General features: G+C 46.5%; 1 protein-coding gene across 1 annotated transcript in view; it reads left to right on the top strand.

The window, feature by feature from the left end:
• LOC138526811 (sulfotransferase 2B1-like) overlaps nucleotides 1–17826 on the top strand; it is a 387634-nt gene that overhangs the window by 86924 nt on the left and 282884 nt on the right. Inside the window, exon 2 of the mRNA XM_069637513.1 lies at nucleotides 17619–17761. Coding sequence (XP_069493614.1) covers nucleotides 17626–17761 — 136 coding nt within the window. The 5' untranslated portion in view covers nucleotides 17619–17625. The remainder of the gene's footprint in view (nucleotides 1–17618; nucleotides 17762–17826) is intronic.

Genomic DNA, 17826 nt, shown 5'->3' with positions numbered 1-17826 from the left:
TTCCAGTTTTTCGTTTTTACTGAATTTTACTCATAAATACAAAGGGAAATCAATTTACTTTCTGTCTGTATTTATGTTTAAAAATGGGGAAAAAAACGGAAAAACACGTCTTTCTGTCTGGTTCTCTATGATGCCACTCATACATCACAGGCCAATAGCATTGCATATTGGCAGTATGGAGAATGTAAAAGTTGTGTAAAAATAGCATTGAAGTTCTTCAAATTGCTGACAGCATATATCTTAAGGCAGCAGCAGTCACAGGCGCAACCGTTCATTGTTTTGGAGAAAAACAATTAGCTAGCATTTCTTTCCTATATGGCTGCATGTGTTTTTTAAAAAGTGCATTTTTTAAATTAGAATGAATGCAGAAAAATACTGGTTGCACATTATCCTTTTCAATGACAAAAAATAAATGTGGATAAATACAGAATAAAATGCAAAAAAATAAATATGGATGAACACAGAAATACAGATGGAAATGGCAGAAAAATAAATACCATAAAACCGGAAGCCTTACATAGACTCCAACTTTTATATACATTTGCTTACCGTAATGATGCATTTATGCGACATATTCTCATCTTGAGTCTGTGATGACTCTTTGCGTGATCGACCCTCTGATGAAAGGGCATCTGTAATGTAGCTGGTGCATGTGGTTCTATGAACCTTTGCTGCATTTATTTTACTGAATGGCAAATTCACCGAATTTCTTTTTGCTGATTTTGCTGATTTTTCTTTACCACAAACAGCAGGTGTATGCCTCACTCCAACTTATCATACACCTGTTTGTGGTTACAAAATCATCAAAAGTGAACTAGACCGGAGCATGTAGAGGTAGGGGCAATCTCTACCGCTCGTCCCACTGTGCCTGCTGTGAACAGGAAAGAAAAAGAGGAAACCATAGGGTTGGGCTACGAATAAGTAGAATAATCCTTCATACAGAAAAAACTCCTTGGTTGAATCAGGTGACAAAGCAATGGTAGCAGTGAGGGGCAGCATCAGAGGAGGAACCAGTAAGGGCAAGAAAGCCGGGATGTCATTTCACCAAAATGCCAGGGGTAGCGGAAATGACATCACACAACCTTTGACCTCCGATGACATCACAGGAAGTGATGTCATTTGACCCTCCACTCCGAAGTGACATCACAGGATGCGATTGAACATGACCTTTCACCCCTTGACAAAACAGGAAAAGCAGGAAGTGGCATTAAATATTGTCCCGAAGTACACTACACAAAATATGGTTGCAATATCACTATAATGTTATTTACATTTCATACAAGAATGGATCACTATATGTATCGTTAATATCAGTGTGTATAGGTCCATATTACCAAATTACTGTAAATGCAAGCAGACGTCTAAGTCCAAATGATAATGATATATTATATAGCACTTACGCTTAAGTGCTTTATATGGAACAAATATACATACAATATCACCCAATCTGTGTTGGTACTCATTTATCGACCTCAGAAGCATGAAAGGCTGAGTTGAGGTGTTCAAGTACAGACTAAATCAGCGACTCACCTCCTGAAGTGTGCCTGAAATAAACCTTTAATGAGTCTAGCAATTATTGGATAGGATTTCAGAACGGCAAATTATTTGTTATTCCTATTCTTACTTATTTAGGGTCACTGTTCAATGTGTTACACCTGTGGAACCCCCTGTTTTTTTTAAGAGGCCTGAACAAGAAAGTCAGCCACTCCAAAAATAAAGCGCCCCATGGAGCTGGACACAGCCCAGGAGCTTACATTAAAAACACGTATTTCTTTTTTTAGGGGTAGAAAGGGAGAACAGTGGGGTAGCAAGGGAGACTTCGGGGTTCGCAGCAGCGACCCCTGGTGACCCCCAAATGACATCCCTGCAAGGAAGCAGTTGTAGACTGGAGACCAGGAACACGAGAAGGAGGGAAACAGATACGGGAGGGGCTGAACTAGAATAGATTCAAAAGGAAAAGTATGAACAAACGAGCGTCTTACCCACAGACAAAAGGGAGAATCTGAGGATTGTTGCACAGAGTGGAGCTGTGTAGCTGGCATTATGTTGATTCGATGTGGAGCGGCATCCGCCATCTTGGACAAGACTAAACCGCCAACTGGCATTTTACGTCTGGCATGATGGACACACGCACCATCCCTTCTTCCACCAGCGGTGCCAGAGTGACCAGCGGGCTGCGACGAAACACACGGGTGACAGCATCAGATACTATAGTTTATGTGATGGAATAAATCGACACAAGCGGAGAGACTAAATCACTACCTCTAACCCTTACCACAAATGCACACATGTTTCTAATTATCTGTCACCTCTAAGGTTGTAACTAACAGTTTTTGTACACTACACTCCTGGAACTCACAAACCTCTGACCCCTCCCTTTTCTCTGCCAAACTACCACAAAGATCAATTCTTGAACCTCTGCTCTTGAACCACTATACCTCATCCCTAGGTAGACTTATATCGTCCTTTGGCTTCCATTACCTCCTCTTTGCTGATGAAACTCAATATGTTTCTCCTTTCCTGCCTTCACCTCAGCCATCTTGAAATGGATTACCAACTATCTTGCTGCAATCAGTCACTAAATGACTCCCTACTGTCTCATGCTAAACTGTTCAGAAATTGTAGTAATCTTTCTCCCGGATTCCAACACCATCCCTTCCCTAGCCTACACTCTTCTTTCACCTTCCCGTCTGAACTTCTTGCTCCTTTACCCAGGCACGCATTCATGGAGTTCTCGTTGATCATGAACCTCTGACTGCAAAGGTGCATCCTTACCATAGGGCCAGGAGGATAGCTCAGGGGCAACGCACTCGCCTTGGAAGCAAGGTGACGCGGAGCAACACAGGTTCGATCCCCAGTCCTGTGCATAGAAACCTCTGGGTATTAAGCACGTTATAAATAAGCAATGACATTTACCATCACCCTTGCTGCTCGTATTAACCTTCTCAACATTCGAAAAAATAATCAATTTCTTACTTATCACTCAAATCTACCCCCTTTTGCTCATCAAACTTGACTATTGCGAGTACCTACTCCTTTGCCTTTCTCTCTTCACCTTGTTCCCTCTAAGAAAAGCCCTCCACTTCGCTACCCACACTATCAACAAGGTTCACAGATTCTCCCCCACTTCTACCTACCTCCATTTACAACTGCTCCGTTTTAATGTTACTTCTCCAAATCTACAAAGCCATCAATGGTCTTACTCCTCAGTACCTAGCTGAATGTATATTTCTCAACTCACCATTTCGTTCCCTCTGCTCCTCCTTGCAACTTCATTCCACATGCCACCGTGCCTCCTCTAATGTCCGCTCCTTTTTCTTACTTGCCCGCTGCACAGGAACCCATTGTCCATCAAAGCCGGCTCGACGGTGGATTGCTTCAAAGCTCAGCATAAACTTAATTTACTTGCCAGAGAGGCAGCTCCACTTACCCCCACCCCCATTCTCACTACTTGACCACATCACTCCCTCCAGTGCCAGCTAATGATATAAGTTTGTATATTTGTACAGCTTTCCTCTTTACTTTAAAGCACTTGTCCCCCGCTAAGTTATACTACCTTTGTAAATCACCTGTTTCTTATAGTTTTTTTGGGGTTCGGTTTGGTTTGTTTTGTCCTTGGTCTGCATCCCACTTTGTTCACACCCTCATATATTTGCTCACTGCTTGTTCTCATCTTTGTCCTATTGTAAAGCTCCCTCCCGGGTATATCTACGACATGTATAAATGTGTCATTATAAGTTAGTTCTGACTGAAATGTACACCCCTGTTTTTCGAATAAATACATATTCTCCCTTTCAGGACACCAACCTCCTTCACAGTCTCCCTCCAGCTCCTTCCCTTACTCAGCTCTCTGACCGCTCCTCTCCTCTGCATTTGGTCTCGCACCCTCCTCCAGGTCTATCCAACCAACCACTCCAACCACCTTCTACGAGCTCACACACAACTAACTAGTTTCCTGAGTTCCTGCAAGGCAGTACTCCCTCTCCTTGGGCTGGGCTTTGAATGAGGGGCTGCATTTGAATTTATAGAAATTAGAAATATAAAAACAAAAATAAATTCTTACAGTGTGAGGTATCCCAGCAGCGTAGAATAGTCACTTTGACAGCCTTGGCGGTAGATGGCTTGCATATTAGAAAGATTCAGTGAAGTAAACATATGAGAAAAAACAGACCGGGAAACTACAGTGCTTAAGGTATTACAAGGGCCAGGGAAAAATGCTGCATAGATCTTCCCTGTGGTTCTAATCTGCCATCACTTTCTGTGTGGTAATGTTTAAAAAAGTATGTGAGTGCGCAGGTCAGTCCATATTTAATTAAATCAGAACATTCACCAAAATTAGGTGTGATAATCACTGTAATGGACTGTGCATTGTGGGATACCAGAGGGTGTCTCACAGACTGGTGCCTGTCGTCCAGGTGGCCGGTGCACAGCCTTCGCTATTGGATCCAGACCCCTGGGGTGGACCAGTGCGGGTGGATCACCTGGATGCGGGTAACCCAGGGAACTGGGAGTAGGGCACTCAATGGAGAGACGCAGTATCTCCTTCCCTATTTTCATATTACCCCTTGCCATCTCAAATGCTATCTGGGAACCTTACCCCAGCCCCTTTCTACACAAACACTGCTACACGGGCTGAACACTCTGGGGGAAGACAGACTCACACCCAACCATTCCATGCAACATATCCCAATCTCAGAGTCAGGCAGAGTCAGGCAATTACCCCTAACGACTCGCACCTGAGTCCTGTTACCTTTCCCCACACGCATAACAGGCAGAGCATGATATCACACCAAGAGCAAGACGAGGAGAGAGAGACAAAAAGCATAACGGAGCAGGATTGTCACGCTGGCGACGAACGAAGGTAAGACAAACAAGTCAAGACGGGGCTACAAGCAGGGAGAAGCCCTTGACCCTGTCCCCCTGTGATTGGTCGAAACTGAACAGTCGGATAACAGCTGGAGCAACAAAGAATTGGCGTCCTACAAGTGCAGACTGGCCAAGGCCCTCCTGCATGGTGAGGTGAAGCGGGGAGGAGCTGCGGCTGCCGAAGTATCGTCCATGGCTCGACAGAAACAGACGCCGACCAAGCAGCTCAGATTAGCTGGTGAGTTGGAGGCAACATTACGATACCGGATGGCAGTGAAACAAAGGCTGTGAGCGGCGATAACATGATAAATTGAACTGTGCTATGAAGTGGATGAATAGAGAATGCAGATGAAAGCCTTAGGCGAAAGGAAATGATCCTTTGAAACTAAAATAGAAGATATACATTGTGACAGAGTGGTCCGTCATCCGTGGGTGCTCATTCGAAGGTCTATGGAAGGAGTATCTCGGAAAGATGTTAAGGCTGTGGAAGTGAAAGTGTCGAAGTGGTTCTGCACCGGTGTGATGGTTGAGCTAAAACATGGCGCTGGTGTGCAGTGCATTCTGGGGGAACTCAGAGCCATAATGGATATTTATCCATGCCTCAGTGGAAAGCTACACTTGCTTTGCGAAACAACATGTTTTCAACGTTATTCGCTGATGGGCTTGGAATGCAGGCCTTCTCAGCCAAGGACACGGCGCTGGGAAAGCTAAGATCCGCAGGTGCCGGCTGGTACCTACCTGATAGCGAAGTTTGTTTTGGTTTGCTATGCCTGCGCCAAGGTTTTGAGATGAGTTATGGAATTGTTTTCCGGGGCGTTTAGGAGAGGGAAGCGCTTTGCTCCTTGAGGTTACTGTCAGTTGACCCAGCTGGCAACCAACGGTCACCCATCAATGCGCAAGCGCATTGCCAGAAGGTTCGAGAAGTTGCCACCCCTTGTTGAGGAGGGCATATATGCGGAACCCCTCAACGGTCAGACGGGATAAGCACAAAGACCTCAGTCGGAGTGGGGACGCTTCGGTCCGACACTCCTGTGGGCTGTTGTGCTCTCGGCCTGGCTGTTATCGGGGTCTTTCAGCCACTTCTGGCGAGATGAAGTTTCATTAAGTTACGCCCACGGTGATGTATTCTTTCTTTGACTTCTTTATGTTTTCTGTGATCTATGTCCATGTGAGTTGTATGAGTTATTTCTATGTACCTGTAAGCTTTGAATAAATAGCCGTAAAGAGCTGATTATCTTCTAAAGTGTGCGTGGCTGTGAATTATTGTGTCTGTTTTTGGGTTGAAGTATTTGCTCTATAATTGGATTGGTGATTTATGGTAGTTCCGTGCACTTTTCAGAGGAGAGCAATACAACCGGTTAGCTGGAAAACCATGCACAATCAAAAGTCTTTGAACTTATAAACTTGGCTAAAAGTAACGCAGGCTTGCACCCATTGAGGGGAGTCTGTCCTGATAAGAGAAAATGTGTGTAGCATTCTTTGAAAGACAGGGTCTGAGCCCGGCAGAGGAGGGTCTTTTGTGTATTCTGAGAAAAGGGGAATCCAAGCCCAATTGAGGGAGATTCCATTGAGAAGAAGAAAGAGAAAGAGGTCTGAGCCCAGTTGAGGGAGACCAAGAGAAGAGAACGTAAAATGGTTTAAATTGTAATATATATGGACTAAGGCATTTCGACACAGAGAGATTTAATATGATACAAAAAGTACGCTATGCTGAAAGGTCCTGGTGTGCCTTAGAGACTGCCTCCTCGTGCCAAGGAAGTCAGAGTGTGGTCCAGGTGCTATATTGTTCCGCCTTGTCCTGTGCTGAAACGCGTGGAAGGGGAAGCTACAGTTCAGCAGTCCTGTACTACCACGGTACCTGGACCTTTTTGTTTATTACTCACTATTTTTACACATTGCAACATCCCACACCCCTTTTTGTTCTTTAGAGTAGGGTTTGGCAATAGGTTTCTTAGTATAGGCCATTTTTGATTTGACTTGACTAGGACAGCGTTATCTTTTATTTGATGGTCGGTCGTAGCTTGCTCCCATCGGTAGAATTAGATAGGCGTTTTTCCAACCCTTGCTAAGTTCAATGAACACCCTTGAACTAGGCTTTATTGTGTCTGACGTACTTTTGATACCATGCCTTCCTTAAAACGTGTACAGTCATTTTGTCTTTAGTTAAGAAAGTTCATAGGGCACTAGCATGGCACCATAGTGGCTTCACATGGGTGCATGAACTAGAAGGCCAAACCAAACCGCACACCCAGGTGCATTGTAATAAAGTACTTTCGTCTTGCTCTCAGCTGTCAACGAACAGAGCACTTACCGGTAATCTTCCTTATGCTATTCCTACTCTTCCTTATCACAAGTACGCTGCACCTCTCCGAAATGCATAAGAAAGGCAAATTCTTTTTTCCCATTATTTTAGGACCCTATCCTTACACCATAGAGGGGCCCTCACTGCCAGCACCATTCTTGTCTGCCTGGCAAGCAGTTAGGAGGGATGATTGACAGGTTAGGACTGGTACGAGGCATTTTAGGACTACCTGTAAGGAAGATTTCTGGTAAGTAATCCATGCATAACCACCCGCTCCTCTTTCTCGTCCTGATACTAATGTGTGAGGCTTTAACATGCAACAAGAAGCTGGGCCTAGCACGGTCAACTATCTGAACTACTAAATGAGAACAGAAGTCTATTGGTTACCCATGCAACACGCAAGTCATTTATTGCAGAAGTCCTACAGGACCTTAGTACTCTCGACCCAAATATCAAAAGCAGTTTCTGGAGCATCCTCAACATGAAGGCAGTAATAGGTGATAAGTGTCGAGGGGGTTGCCCACATAGCCACACTTTAGTTTTCTGAAAAGGGAAACTGCCCTTCTACATGTAGAAAGAGTAGACCTAGAGGCTGAAGGACAGTGCATCGATTCTCTAGGCCAGCGGTTCCCTGGAGTGGGTTAAATACACCGGGAGAAGAGTGTTCCTATGAGAGGCGAAAAGGTCTATACACAGGGTGCCAAAGTGAAGACAGATTTCCTGAAAGGTAGCGTTCAGAAGGGCCAGGCCAGTTGGGAACAGGGACCCCCAGTTGAGGAGATGCACCTGAATATTCTTCAGACCAAGGAGATGTGAGGCAGACAGGGAGAGGTGGTGTTGCTCCACCCAAAGTCCAATCTGGTGAGCACGGTCTGCCAGCTGATGACTGGGTTTTCCCCTGTCTCTTTATGTTGTACATGGAACTAAGATTGTTCATTCAGACATGAACTGCCTGGCCCTGAACCAGAGCCAGAAAACAATGGAGTGCTTGGAACACTGCCGTTAGCTCCACCTGCTTCAAATATATTCGGGCCTCCTTTGCACCCCACCGCCCGTTCACTTGGGCCGTTCCTAGGACTGCTCTACATCCATTGTGACTGTCATTCGAAGGGATGATAACAAGGAAATTGGTATTATAGGTCATGCCTCTGGTCAAATTCCACCAGGTAACACTTTTGGGGTTTGTGAGGAATCCGTAGTCCTTCAAGGTGTTGGGTGCAGACAAGGGCCATGCTGCTGAATGCTTTGTCAAGAGGGAAACACACCAGTCAATCCTCAAGGTAGGGTTGTGCCAGCACTCTCCAATCGTGTAGAAGGCACACCAGGGATGCGGGTACATGGCTAAAAGTCCTGCCCACTGACCTGAGTCCAAAAGGAAGAACTCCAAACTGTGAACATTGGGCGACCCACCGCTAATTGGGGGGACACATAGATGTGGAGGTGCGACGGGGATATGCAGATGTGTGTCCCCGAGTTCGAGGGTTGACAGAAATTCCACTTGGTGCACTAAGACCGGGTGGCTTGGAGTGATTCCATGCTCGGGTGAATGTTTGTATTTTTATTATATTTATAGAGAGCTTTCACCAAAGCGCTTTAACAATCTTTATAAGCAACAAATGTACAAATAGCAGCAAATAAAGTCAGAAAAACAGGAAAACAGAATCAAGTTTGGGATAAGGACCCAGCAGATGGGTTTTGAGCTGGGTGGGAAAGGCATGGAGACGGGGCAGGAATGGATAGGGAGTGGAGGGGAGTTCTAATGTTTGGGAGCAAGGAGCTCAAATGAACGGAAGTGAGCCGGTCAGATAGCACAGCGAGTAGAGCGCTCGCTTTCACATCCGTGCAGAGCCTGCTGACGCAGGTTCGAATCCTGGCGGGGCCAAGCTCAGCCTTTCATCCTTCCGAGGTCGATAAATGAGCACCACACACCATGGGAAATAAGCAGTGCTCAGAAACCTGAGGGTTCATAGCGCTTTATAAATGCCCAAACAAACAAACAGGAGGCATAGGGTGCTTTACGGGCAGAAAGAAGAAAGAAGAAAGAAGAAAGAGAGACTGAGAGTGGAGAGACCGGGCATGAACATATAAAGAGACCAAATAACAGATGTGGGGGAGGGGTCAAGACCATGCAGAGATTTAAAGAGTAAGAGGAGAAAATGGAAGAGAAGATAGAGATCAAATGAAAGAAGGGAGGTCGAGATAAGAGAAGGGGTGCCATAGGAGGGGGGGAGCTAAAACAATAACCGGATAACAGAGTTAAAAACAGAACACAAGTGGGCAAGATGAGAGAAGGGACGACCAAGAAGAAGTACAGAACAGTAGTTAAGACAGGGGAAAACATAGAGAGTAAACCAGGAGATTTGTAGCCTGAAAAGAGAGGAATGGCCGATGTCATCGAAGGTTAAAGAGATGATAACGGGCTGAATGGGCAGTGGCCGAGCTGTGAAGAGGCAAAAAGAGCGAAGGGTGAAAGATGACCCCAAGATTGTGCGGAGGGAAATAGATACCAGAGGGAAGGGGAGGTAGAAGGAAAGTAGAGGATCTCGGTCTTGGTTGGATTGAGGTGGACGAAACAAGAGGCCACCCAAGCCTTGACAGCAGGAAGAAACAGCATCATGAAGGGAGGAAGAGAAGGAGTAGAAAATATGTGTGTCATCAGCGTAAAAGTGACATGAAAGATTAAAGGATTTGATGAGCACAGAAAGGGGCGTGGTGTATAGAGAGAAAAGAACTGGGCCAAGGACCGATCCTTGGGGTTCCCCGAAGAGAATTGGACAGGAAGAAGAGAGAGGGACCAAAGAAGAACGATTAGAGAGCTGAGACCTAATCCACTTGAGTACAGACCTGGAAAGACCCAATGTGCACATTTGATGGAAAGACCCAATGTGCATATTTGATTGAGTGCCCCTTGGAAACAATCTCCAGTGCTCATGCATCTGATACGGACCTCTGCTATAGATCTTAAAAGAAGCTGTTTCTGACTCCCACCGAAATGCAGAGGGAACACGAAAAGTCAGATGCTGAGTTGGTGGCACTGGAGGATTCTCTGGATTGCTAAATGCGCAGGTGGTTAAGTTAAAGGTTCCTCGTCCTCTAGGTCTGCCACAGGGAGCTAGTCGAGAAAAAGTCAGATGAGGCTGCACAGAAGAGACTTTGTTCTGGCCAGGAAAGGGAGAATGTGTTTTCTGTCCTTGAGATCCTCATGACCATATCTTTTAGGTAGGCTCAGAAGAGTGATCAGTGGCCAGAAAGGGGTGCCAGAAAGGGATCTTTAGCACGGTGGATTTGGGCCAGACCTGCGAACCAGCCTCTCAACCACAGGTGTCTTCTTGAGGCTACTGAAGCAATTGACGCGACAGCAGTAGCTCTGATGAAATCGAAGACAACATCAGAAATGAACCCCCATTGGCTGTTTTGTTTTTGATAGGATCTCCCAGCAATCTGTCCCTGCCTGAATCACATTCCACGAAGCAGCCACGTCTCTCGGGGGGAGTGAGCAGTATAGGCCACTTGGATCATTGTTCGGGTGGCCAGGGGAGAGCTGGTATAAGCCCATGGGAGTGCAGGCTAGTTTTGCAATCTGACTGGCCTTTAGGGGTCATTTCTGTTCATGCCACTGAGTGTTTACCAGAAAGGACGTACCGCATAGTGTCAATGGAAAATAGTGACCCGGAAGTCTCTCTGAGCAGTCTCTAGGGCATTGGATTTGGCCATAAAACTCGAGATCGGAAGTACGGCCATATCCCTCTATTCTCGCCTGATCATACAAAATGGTGGGAGGAAGTGGAAGTGAAGTAGCCTGTGGGTGTTCATATCTGCCAGATATGTCTGGGGCACTCACTGCAACAGTGCTAGGAGAAGGAAAAGCACAGTATCACCTAGTGTGGAAGATTAAGGATGCATAGGTGTTCCTTGGGGACATGCTTTCCATATTCCCCATCCAAAGGAGCCTGGTGTTCTTTGTGAGTAGAACAAGGGGATGAAGAAGAACTGGGGCATGGAGGAGAGCCCAATGGGACCTTATAATGTGACATGGTCCCAACCTTCCCGTCTAGAGAGTAAAGGCTTTCCTCTACAGCAGACCTCAACTCAGCTCTGGGTAATGAGGCTAGAAGAGAAGCTAAGGCAAGGCACCCTCGCCTGAGTCGGGCGTGTGATCCATAGTCTGGGGTGGGTGACTGCCCACCTTCGTCTCTGGAAAAAAGGTGCTTGGCTTAGGCCTTCCGTTTACCCATGCTGCATTGGCAAAACACTGGTTTTATAAAAAAAAAAAAAGTAATTGAGTAATGCCAGTAATGGCACTATCTACTTATGGCACTCCAATCTCCTAAATACTCCAGTACTCCGCATCACCTGTGGACTGACACTTAGTGTGAAAGTGAAAGGAGGACACAGCCCCAATACGAGCTCTTGGGAGAGGAACATACAGGAACTGCTCAGTCCATGAACCATGTCACCTGTGGAAGGTGCAGTTGTGTTGTTCTTCCTAGCTTCTCTGTTTTCTTTGGCTGCAGGAATGGTGTCATGAGTGTTCTGATTGTAGAGTGCTGTGTAGGTGCTGAACTACTGAGTATTCTAAGTATGACACTTGGAGAGAGGCTGGCTGAGTGGGAGGGTGCACAATTGGAGGTTCCCTTGCTTGTCTTACAGTGTGGGGGGGTAGGGTGCAACGGTGGAAGTTCCCTTGCTTGTCTCACAGTGGGGGAGAGAGTGCACCGGTGGAAGTTACCTTGCTTGTCTTACAGTGGGGGAGAGGATGTACTTGTGGAAGTTGCCTTGCTTGTCTTACAGCGGGGAGAGGAAGCACCAGTGGAAGTTCCCTTGCTTGTCTTACAGTGGGGAGAGGAAGCACCAGTGGAAGTTCCCTTGCTTGTCTTACAGCGGGGGAGAGGAAGCACCACTGGAAGTTCCTTTGCTTGTCTTACAGCGGGGGAGAGGAAGCACCAGTGGAAGTTCCCTTGCTTGTCCTACAGTAGAGGAGAGGATGCACCAGTGGAAGTTCCCTTGCTTGTTTTACAGCGGGGGAGATGATGAACCAGTGGAAGTTCCCTTGCTTCTCCTACAGTGGAGGAGAGGATGCACCAGTGGAAGTTCCCTTGCTTGTCCTACAGTGGAGGAGAGGATGCACCAGTGGAAGTTCCCTTGCTTGTCTTACAGCAGGGGAGAGGAAGCACCACTGGAAGTTCCCTTGCTTGACTTACAGCGGGGGAGAGGGTGCACCGGTGGAAGTAAGTTCCCTTGCTTGTCTTCCAGCGGGGGAGAGGATGCACCGTTGGAAGTTCGCTTGCTTGTCTTACAGCGGACCTGACTTACCTGTTACCTGCTGTTTAGAGAATAAAGAAGTTTCCGTTTGTACCTGTGACTTCTGGCCTGACGGTCTACCTTAAGAGGTGCTGGCTAGGTAATGCACCCTCCTTGCTGGAAACCACTATTTTGTTTGGAGTAAGAACAGAGAAAGGTGTCCAGCACCATTCCCAGACCTCTCTGGAAGACAGAAACAACAGGAATGGTGTCGGGAGAAAGGCACCTATATGGAGTAAGAACAGTGTCCTGAGGAAAGGAAAAGAAGACTTGCCTTTTATGCTTGTCTGAGCGGTGCAACTTACCACGCACAAGGAACTGGGACGAGAAATAGGGTCAGGGTGGTACAACATGCCATACAGACCCAACCCACTAGCGCCATTGGGGAAACCCGACACACACCCATCTAGAAAATGTCAGCAGGAAGAACAAAAGAAACAAACTAACATGAAAGAACAAACTCACAGAAATACAAGCACTGACTCAAAAACCTCTCAGCCAATTAAAAATAAAACGAATAACCCCATGTTCGTTCAAATATGACCCCAAAGAGAAACCTACAAACCGGAACCCTCTCTCAATCGTTCCCCACTACCAAGCCCAATAAGAAACCCAAGCACAGCAACCCATGTGCAAAGAGGTTAACCCACGAACGACCTCATGCTCCATCCACCCTTACAATGTGCTCACCAACTCGTCAACTGACGCTGCATAACACAAACTGTCAACCCGGACCAACATAGTCTCAAACTCTACACTTCCGAAATCAACTTGAAAACCCGTACCACTGACCAAAACTTTTAGATTCTCCTCAGACTTCCCAGACTCCCAAAGTTTGGAAAGAAAACGTCCCCTGAGTACAAACCACCAGGTAAATTACATTCGCACAGACGCCAACTGCTTCTGGTTCTACACATGACAACAGTTAAGCAAAACAACCTGGGCTTGATTCACAGAGGCGCTTTATATTGGTGCAGTCCCATAGGAAAATGTTGTGTGTGTGAATCACACCCCCTGTCTTTTCCTTCTACTCCCCAATCAGCACCCTCTTTTCCATTTTCCATTTCCAGTGCCTGGTGACCATGAAAATGACAGCAGGGCACAGCACCTATCCCAATGACATAATGGCATGGTATTATTTATTTATATAGCGCCTATACACAGGCAAGTGTTTCAAAGTGCTCAAGGAGGGTGAGAACAAGGGGAAAAAACAACACTCGCTCAGAGCCCTCGAAATTTTGAGCAGTTAATAGTCTGCACACACAGAGTAAGTGCGTAAAAATACATTTAACAGTTTGGGATACAGCAAATAGGCCTGGCAGTGATTCTGCAGTTTTAACAGTGCAATTAAGGGGTGAAGAAAAGAGAGAACAGACAGACGCTCTTCGGGCCTGGTGCGTACGGATTGAAAAGTGCAGAGCGGGTCAGAGGGAGGGGGAGGATCCAGGGACGTCATTTCACCAAAATGTAAGGGGTAGCGGAAGTGACATCCCATGACCCTTGACCTCTGATGACATCACAGTGTCATTTGACCCCACCCCGAAGTGACATCACTGGAAGCAATGGAACACAACCTTTCACCCCTTGACAAAACATGAAGTGGCATCACATAGCATTGTTCCTAAGCACACTGTAATACATATGGTTACGATATCACTGTAATGTGATATACATTTCATAAAAGAATGAATCACCATATGTATCATTAATATCAGTGTATATAGGCCCATATTACGAAATGACTGTGAATACAAGCAGACACCCAAGGCCAAATGATAATGATGTGCTATTATATAGCACTTACACTTAAGGACTTTATATAGAACACATTTACCTAAAATAACCCTGAACCTGTGTTGGTATCATTTATAGACCTCAGAAGGATGAAAGGCTGAATTGGCCTTGTCGGGATTCAAACCTGCAGATTACACACACATCGCAGTAGTGAGCGCTCAACCCACTGAGCTATCTTACCCTATTTTACCGGTTATTGTAAAATGAGCAATTACATGTCTGAATGTTCTCAAAGTCAGAAAACAAATTACACTCTGTAGTGGATACCAATAAACTGGTAACTGAGATTTAACGGCAGGCCAGTTTATCTGCAGGTTTGGTGCAAAGGCAGCCACATGTCAAGCCTACGTGGATCTACTTTTCAGGCTTCACAGGTAGACAAAATACATACCATTGGGAGGGTTCATAACTGTGTATTAAAGAATTTAGAGTACCGCACGGAAAGCAGCGCACTCACACGGCATACTGTACTCTGGGCACTCGTTACCTCATACATGCAAACAAATATCCTGAACAGCGTGCCAGGGAGAGGGGAAAGATAAGACACATTAAAGCAAAGCATTAATTGTGGCAAAATGAAATCACGGGCCACTTGATGAACTATGGTCAAACATTTCTACACTGTACACAAGCTTTTAGGCACAAGGATTTTGTCAAGTGACCGAGAACACTGAGATGGAATGTCTTGTGATGATCGTAACAGAGACAGCGGCAGAAAAAGACGCTATAACTGCAACTTGCAAAAAGTAAAATACATATAGTTTGTGTCTGCGTTGTGAATTTGAGGTGTTTAAAAACAGACTAACTCACTGACTTACCCCCTGATGTCTGTCTAAAACAAACCTTTAATGAGTCAACCAATTATTGTATAGAATTCCAGAAATACTGTTTGGTATTCCTAGTCTTTCTTATTTAGGGTCACTGCTCAAAGTGTCACACTTGTGGAACCCCCTGTTTTTTTAAAGAGGCCTGAACGAGAAAGCCAGCCACTCCAGAAAGAAAGAGCCACATGGTGCTGGCCACAGCCCTGGACCTTCCATAAAAAAAAATAAAAAGAATTATAATAAAGTGTCTATTTTTTTTAGGGTTAGCAAGGGAGACCACAGGGGGTAGCTAGGGAGACCTCAGTGGTCGCAGTTGTGGCCCCCTGGTCACCCCCAAATGACACCCCTGGGAGGATCAAGTGCACCAGGTCGGTTGTGACTGGGGTAAGTGCAGAGAGAGCCACTGTCTTGGGTTAATGTCTCAAGTGCATTGAATGTGGAGGGGTGTAGGGCCCTGAGGCAAGGACTGGCAGGGGTGCCGGGGACCAGTGAGACTCTGAGGTACACCAGGCGATCAGTCAGCATGCTGTAAGGAAGAGGAGGGAGAGAGGGAAAGAACAGAGAACTAGGTTAGCAGGGTAGAGGGAGAGAGAAGGAAGAGGAGAAGAGGAAGGTCTTGAGGAGTTTCCGGAATTTAAGGAGATCCGGCTCAAGATGGAAGGCGGCAGGGATGCTATTCCAGAGGGAGGTACCTGCTGAGGATAAGGATCTTCTTCCAAATCTCTGCTTGGAGAATCGGCTCACTGGGAGAAGTTTGGAGGTAGATGAGTGGAGGGCTTGTGAGGGACAGTATTTAGGCAGGCAGCATTGCAGGTATGTAGGTCCCAGGCCCCAGAAAGCCTTGTGAATTATGCAAAGGGTCTTGAATTTGATCCTTGCAGTCACAGGGCGCCAGTGAAGGGATTTCAGCGCTGGAAAGATGCAGTACCTGGGTTTGAGGCCAAGGATAAGTCTTGCGGTTCTGTTCTGGATGAGTTGCAAAGGGCGCAGGGCAGCAGAAGTGAGGTTGAGGAAAAGGCTTTTGCAATAATCCAGCCTGGAGAGAACCAGGGTTCTGGAGACAGTGAGCCTCTGGGGGAAAGTGAGAAAAGGTAGAGTACCTCTGAGGAGGTGTAGCTGAAAGTTAGACTTTTTAGAGATGTCTGAGATGTGGGAGGAGAAGGAGAGAGTGATTCAAAGATGACCCCAAGGTTTCTTGCCTTGCAGGTGGGTGTGGGCCGCAGGGCCAAGGGAGTCTGGCCAGAGGGAGAGTGGGAAAGCGGGAGCAGGGGTCCCAATGCGAACAATCTCAGTCTTAGTGGCGTTGAGGCAGCGGTTGTTTGCAGCACACCATGACTGAATAGCGGACAGTTAGATATGAGTGAGGAGGAGGAGGTGGCTGAGGGTAGCCTGAAAGATAGTTGTGTGTCATCCGTGTAGCATTGGAGTTTAGAGGTAAAAGTGGTAATCACACGTGTCAAGGCAGCCATATAGACGTTGAAGAACCCGGGGAATAGGTTAGAACCCTGGAGGACGCCACAGGTTGAGTGATAGTCGAGTGAAAGGCTTTGAGTTCCACCTGGGATGGGCGGTCAGAGAGGAAGGAGGTTAACCATGCCAGAGCCTGACCTGTGATTCCCAGAGTGCCCCGGAAACATGCAATCAGGATGTTGTGGTTAACCGTGTCGAAGGCAGAGGAGAGGTCAAGGAGAATGAGGATAGAGGGGGTGTTAGTGTTATCAAGATTTGAGAGCAGATCTTCACGGGTGTTCAGGAGAGCAGTGTTTGTCCCTCTGGATGCTCTAAAGCCAGATTGATGGTCATGGAAGCAACCAATAGAATCCGTGTGGAGGGACAGCTGAGAGAAAGCCAGTTTCTCTAGGAGTTTGCCCAGGAAAGGAGTGATAGAGATAGGGTGGTAGTTTGCCAGAATGGAGGGGTCGGCAGATAGTTTTTTTGAGCAGAGGGTGCACAAGGGAGTGCTTCAGGGCGGTTGGGAAAGCTCCAGTGCAAAAGGAAAGGTTGCAGAGGTCAGCCAAGGCTGGGGAGAGGGAGTCAATATTGTCTTTAATGGTTTTGGAGGGGCAGGGGTCCACCTGTTTGAATGAAACCTTCATAGATGAGACTTGTCTGGTGACCTCATCCGGTGTGATGGGTGATAGAGAAGAAAGGGTAAGTGAAGGGGGGCCATGGGAGGCTCCGGTGTTGGTGTATGCTGTGATGTGGAACAGAGGGTGGCAGGGATAACATACATAACGTGGCATACACGCAAACATGCCCCATTCCATTTAGGAGATGCTTGTCCAGTCCTGGTATTAACTTTACATTCTGAGACTTGTAGTCCAGTGTTTATAACTTGTAAATTCGGGACTACAAGTCCCAGAATGGAAAACCAAACCAAAACCAGGGCTGGACTTGCATCTCCCAAACATAATGGGGCATGTTGGCAAGTATGAAGTAGGGTTCTGGGGTGAATGCTCATCCGTGATTTGTTGTGTCCTGTCATGATAAAAGAGCTGTGTGTTTAATAACGCTGTTTTCTTTCCTTCTAGCCATAACATGGCAGTCGAGCACTTTCAGTACAAAGGGATCAACTTCAGCCTGCCGATCTACTCAGTCGAGAGCCTCGACTTCGCCGAAAACCAATTTCAGGCACTGGACAGTGATGTCTTTAACGTGACGTATCCAAAATCAGGTATTGTGATACCTTGTTGGGGTGGGGCATAATGTGGGGAACAGAGTAGAGGTGGTGGAGGGGGA

The sequence above is a fragment of the Ambystoma mexicanum genome, chromosome 1q, assembly GCF_040938575.1.
Source record: "Ambystoma mexicanum isolate Mex_15411 chromosome 1q, UKY_AmexF1_1, whole genome shotgun sequence".
In the NCBI taxonomy this organism is placed as follows: Eukaryota; Metazoa; Chordata; class Amphibia; order Caudata; family Ambystomatidae; genus Ambystoma; species Ambystoma mexicanum.
Note: the sequence above shows the minus strand (reverse complement) of the source record. Positions and strands in the feature narration are given on the sequence as shown.